Here is a 6,000-nt window from a genome sequence, read left to right as displayed (position 1 = left end):
ATTTTTGTTGGATATAAAATAGAAGAGTAATTAAGACATTGTATAGGTGACAAATATGTAAAAAAAAGACACGAATGCAATTTAGACTCATTTGTGATACAAATGAAATAATGTGCTGTTGTTGTGACTTCAACAGCAAATTCCACTGTTGAATGTGTACCAAATACCAATGTAAATGTAAAGAAACTGGGCTGGAACTCAGGAAGCCGAAAACAAGAAAAGGCCCAATGGTACGCTGGTGTAAATAATGCTGATCGAGAAGGGCAAACCAGTATTTTGCGTTGTGCGGTCAAAGGAAATTAATTTCCGTTACTTGAAGGGAACAACTATCTTACAAGATGGAGACGATTATTGATTATTAGTGAATGCCATTACATCTCTTCCTCTCCATCGTCGCCGGTACTTATATATATACTCGCCGGAGAACGCCATTAAACTCGGAGAAAGCCTTTCTTCGGTAGATCTCGACATGTCAGACGCTTTGATCAACGGACTCGCCGGAGCTGGCGGAGGAATCATCGCTCAGCTCATCACATATCCTCTCCAAACCGTGAGTAAAAGCGATCCTCTTCTTTTCTTCTGTGGACTATTTTTGCTCAATTCGCTTGGATTGTTTCGTTCAGGTCAACACTCGTCAACAGACCGAGCGTGATCTCAAGAGCGAGAAGACCACGAGGCTCGGAACGTTTGACCGAATGTCTCAGGTTCCTTCTTCTTCACTTTCGTTTCTCGGCATCCAAATGGCTCTGTAAACTCACTAAAATTGTGATATTCGCAGGTCGTGAGACACGAGGGATGGGGACGCTTGTACAGCGGGTTAGCACCGTCGCTAGTAGGCACAGCTGCTTCTCAGGTGAGCTTTCCGATCGGGATTTGACTTCTCTCTTTTGATTTCCATGTCGTTGATTGTCCGTATGCTAAATTGGGGACATTGCAGTTTACAGATGATGATCATAATTATTTTGTATCTTGGTTGAAAATGATATGGTGGTCCCAGCTGTGATCCTGAAATATGTGCCACTTTTGAATTCAGTTAACGTAAAAACAAAAGCTGTTATCTGCATCATTTAGGAACAGTATGGCTCTTCTCAAGACACTTTTGCTTTATCTAACACTATTACATCGGGATAAGTGCTTAAGATGTAAAAATTCCAGGGTTTAATTCTGTAATTAAAATCTTCAACGCAAGAAAAATGAATTGAGTGATCAGCATTTGATCCTTTCCATTGCTCTAAACATCTTAGAATACTTATGTGATGCTTCTCATTTGACTAGTCATTAGCTATCATAGAATAAGGTCGGTTTTATATCGACAGGGATAAACAAAAGTTTGGCCAGCTGCAATGGGGAATTTCTATCTTGTAGTGATTTTATCTTTAATGCTTTCGTTTTTGTTTTTCATATCTTCTGGGATTGCCTTAATATTAACTATTAAGTGTTGCTTTAGACGTCAGTTTTATTTTTAGTCTGATTTACATTTTTTTTTCTTCTTCGATTTCTCTGGTTTCTTATTACAATTTTACTGGTACAGGGTGTTTACTATTATTTCTATCAAATATTCAGGAACAAGGCAGAAGCTGCTGCACTTAAACAAATGCAACGAGGTCTTGGTGATGGCTCCGTTGGGATGTTTTCGTCACTCCTGGTTGCTGCTTTATCTGGGTGATTTTCTCTCTTTAATATACAATCAGTTTTTTACTTGTGTCATTTGCATAGTTTCTTATGAGTATCTCAAGCACAGGCCCTTTAATTGATTATATTGTACATACATACATACATATATATATACATACATACATATATATATATATATATTATGTTTCTACTAAGCACTCGCCTACTTTTGTTTTCAGGTGCATTAATGTGTTGATGACAAATCCAATCTGGGTAATTGTTACACGCATGCAGGTAATGCATCCTTAATTTTCCTTGCATCTCCCAAATTGCAATTGCTTTGATTTATTATTTTCTTGTGTTATTTATGCGTTGCCTACCGAAAATTTTGTTAAAAAACTCGTGGCTGTTGTACTTCATTCATAAAACCAAAAAAACATCCATTCTCATGACAAGCTCTAGATGATAGTTCATGTCGACCTAGCTATTTGAAACATATGGTTGACTTTATTCAAATTATATCCATGCTCCTAGATCGTACAGGTGCTTACTGCTAACCTGAAACCCGGACAAGGGTGTCCCGTGTACTCTTTATCAATTTCCTATTTTGTATTCATGATGCGTCAGACCCCACTTTCTTTTTACTTTCCCAAGGGTAATTACAGAAAAACTAGTAAGACTTCTGCTGTGTGTAATTCTTCTCGTATACGTTTTATTATGTAACAAATGAGAGCTTTTGCTGAGGTGGAATGGGGGATTGGATTGGGTGAGTTATGTATCAGTTTAGGGATTTGAGGAGTTTTGTATTGTGGTCTGAGCTCATTGTGGGAGGACACCGAGCCTCTTGGATGCTTGGTGTGTGTGTTCTTTGCGCATATTGATATTCGAGTATTGTTATGAATATGAAAGTGCTATCAGAGAAATCATACATGGAACCATGAGAGTGATACAGAGTGTAGATCTGATGAGTAGGTGATCAAATCTATTTAGATGGAGTCGTCGAGAAGCAGGTCTGAATTGTAAAGATGCTGCCATGGGGCGTTTCAAGGCAAGGCATTGTTCTGATTTTTATGGGAGAACAAGAAGCAGACAATCTTTTAATGGCATAAGATGAATATCTTTGTTTGCTAGTTTTGACAAACTACACTTGGCTCAGAACTAGGGGTGTGCGAAAATAAAAATTGGTAAACTATAAGCCTGACTGGAGCAACGGTTATTTTTATTGGCGGTCCATTCTAAAATGGTTTTTTTTTTCTTTTCTAATCTGGTCCGCTTCAGTTTTTAGTCTGGCCTCAAACGGTGCGGTCCCGTTTCAAAAATTGAAACCGTAATTTAGACTGGACCGGACAGGTCATAATATTTTTTTTATAATTTTTTGAACATAGTATATTTAGGATGTTTAAGTTAATATTTAGACAATTTAATTTTTTGATATATTTCATAGTTAAATTTGTTTAAATTAAAATATATAAAAAATACTATTCAAAACAGTTTAAACTGGATCAATCATAAACAGTTTTTTTTTTTTTTTTTTTTTTTTTTTTTTTTTTTTTTTCAGTGTGGTTTATTTCTTAAATGGTTACCACGTAAGCGCTAAAAAATTTCATTAATGGGCTGAAGAAAGTTGTTAGGGCAGGGTTCAAGAGGCTGAGCAAGCTTTCTTCGAGCTCAAACAAGACATGGTATTCTTCCTAGCCGTACCAGACTTAACATAACCGATCATAATAGATACAATGAATCAGCCCCAATCTGGTGGTAGTATTGATCCAATTTCAACGAGTGGTTGCCTTCTTCAAGTTGACATTGGGTGCTCAAGCTCGGTCCACTCAGACTCCCAGTGGTTGCAGGGGTGATCTAATACAAAGGCCAGTTAGTCGTCATCCCACTCATTTGTATGCTCTTCCTTGCCTAATGGCTGAATTCTACTGCTCCTCGATTGACGGGCATTCTGGAGAGACCTAGACATGTCAACGGAAGGTGGAAAAACTATCTTGATACTTGGATAAAGATTCTTAATTTATGGAAGAGTGCCTCATGTGCGAGTAGAGCGACAAAGTCAGCCAAGAGTGCTGGAAGTTTGTTAGACTCTTAAGACCATCAGGACGGTAGATTAGGAATTTTATTTATTTGATCACGTTTTTATTTAGATAGATCATTATGGTGAGTCATTAGTGTTTGTCAGTGAATTGAGTGAGTTTAATTATGTTCGTAGCAGAATAACATCTTTAGATCTCACAGAAGTATCCTTTGTTCTTACTGTTGCTGTTGTTATTGACTTTTTGGGGGAATTTATCTGACTTGTGTATTAAATATTGTCCCGGTATGTATTCTTCTGCCTTCCGTATCTTACTTTATTTTTGCATACTGAATATCTAGAATTTATTCGTCTCTTCTGTTCATGAGTTGATCGTCTTTTTTTTTTCAAAACTATTTATGGGGTACAGACTCACACGAAAAGTAGAAAGAAATCCCTGCCAGGTCAGTCGCAGACAGTTGCTTCAGATGAATCAATTCTTGCTGCAGCAGCTGAGCCACCTCCCTATGGGACTATGCATGCGGTTAGTGCGATCGGTTTTTTCCCTTCCCTTCTCGTTTTGCTTGTTAGAATACATTTGTAGAACTACTAGTTTTCTCATGGTGAAAGATTGGCTAACATGAAATACAAGATTTTGACTCCGAACGGATGTCTCTAGAGCTAAATTTCTATGAAGTTGTATTGTTTTGTGGAAAGTTTTAACAGTTGTATTGCTCTGTGGTTGTATACCTTTTGTAAAGAATTTCAAAGGTATACGTTGTTGGCTTGGGGGTAGTTCCCTGTGCCTCTGGGTCTCTGACTCCGCTCTCTATATTTTCTATTTTCTTTGGGGTTTTCTGCTTTTGTCCTACTATCCTTGTTATCCTGAATAAAATGTCTGTTTCTATTTAAAAAAAAGAAAATTAGCTTTGAAAATTCTCATGTGGGGTGTTTCCTAAGGGAGTGTTTTCAACAAAATTTATAGGTATTAAGTTGTTGCGTGATCATCAGTTTACCACTTTTTTCTTCTTTCTATTACTTACATGGCAAAAGTAATAAATATGTACAGGTTCAAGAAGTATATGATGAAGCCGGAGCATTGGGTTTCTGGAAAGGTGTATGCCCAACATTGATTATGGTAAGCAAGAGAAGTCGGTCTCCAATTTGGACAAGGGAATCTGATGATTAAACTTGCTCTTATTCACAGGTGAGCAATCCATCGATACAGTTCATGCTTTACGAAACCTTGCTGAAGAAGCTGAAGAGAAGCCGTGCCCTGAAAAAACAGGGTAACAAAGGGATAACCGCTTGGGAGGTTAGTCATCTCTCTTACCTCTACCGTTTTCCCACCTCTTCCCATATTTAATAATATTGCCTTCCTTTGGCCTAATGCTGGCAGATATTTCTTCTCGGTGCCCTCGCAAAACTAGGAGCTACAGTGGCGACGTATCCTCTTCTAGTTGTGAAGGTAGAGAACTAATCTTGTTTTGTACACGAGTCATATAAAAATAAAGTTTGTGCGTAGCGACAGAAAAAAGAAGACTGCTTCTATATATCTTGTGATGTTCCAGGCTAGGCTTCAAGCGAAGCAGGTTACGACCGGTGATAAGAGGGTTCAATACAAAGGTTTGAATAGTGATACAATAAACGGTTGGTATATCTGCAGTATTGAGTGTGTGAGATGTGTAATTTCGGATTGTTCAGGCACATTGGACGCGATCTTGAAGATGATCCGGTACGAAGGGCTACACGGGTTTTACAAGGGAATGAGCACCAAGATAGTGCAGAGCGTTTTGGCCGCAGCAGTTCTGTTCATGGTCAAGGAAGAACTTGTTAAGACAACTCGCTTCTTGCTCACCTCTACTCCCAACAAAAAGCTTAAATAAATATATAATAATCATATTTTATAATAACAGAGGAGGAAGGAATATTGATTGATTGATTGAAGAAGTAGAAGCAATGTTATGATTTGTATTCCCAACAATATATTATATTCGTTCACTCAAGGGTCGTACGATACGCCCTTGGTTGCCCTCTCAAGATCCTATTGTATTCTTCTGCTTTTATGTTTCCTTTCATCAACTTGTGAATTTAACGATGTAGTCCTAAAGCGTTCGCCTTTGTCTAATTTCTTCTTTAAACTTTTGATTTTTCTAATTCCATTTTCTAAATTTGTCCCTACTTTTTTCTTTTTAGTTTTCTTCCTAACTTATATATAACTAATTAAACTTGCAACATTATAAAAGAGGCGAAAGGAGTTGAAGGAGGAAATTGTTGACATATAGAACCTAATCAATAAAGAGAATCTTTTCTTGTCCCTTTTCCAAAAAGTTAAAGACATTTTACCTTTCATTTTTTATTCTTTATTTATA

The 6,000-nt window shown here is 37.4% G+C and overlaps 1 protein-coding gene across 1 annotated transcript; it reads left to right on the top strand.

Moving 5' to 3' along the window:
- Positions 1-310: 310 nt before the first annotated feature.
- On the top strand, positions 311-5,809 carry PXN (Mitochondrial substrate carrier family protein). The gene is made up of 11 exons (XM_089603139.1): positions 311-550; positions 624-704; positions 779-853; positions 1,532-1,662; positions 1,854-1,908; positions 4,059-4,172; positions 4,698-4,766; positions 4,836-4,943; positions 5,028-5,096; positions 5,200-5,254; positions 5,333-5,809. Exons 1-11 carry the CDS (start codon positions 470-472, stop codon positions 5,512-5,514), a joined length of 1,020 nt encoding a protein of 339 aa, XP_089459265.1. The 5' UTR covers positions 311-469; the 3' UTR covers positions 5,515-5,809.
- The last annotated feature ends 191 nt before the right edge of the window (positions 5,810-6,000 follow it).

Source organism: Urtica dioica, chromosome 12 (assembly GCF_054948205.1).
Source record: "Urtica dioica subsp. dioica isolate 48M chromosome 12, U.dioica_male_clone48M_v1_H2, whole genome shotgun sequence".
In the NCBI taxonomy this organism is placed as follows: domain Eukaryota; kingdom Viridiplantae; phylum Streptophyta; class Magnoliopsida; order Rosales; family Urticaceae; genus Urtica; species Urtica dioica.
Note: the sequence above shows the minus strand (reverse complement) of the source record. Positions and strands in the feature narration are given on the sequence as shown.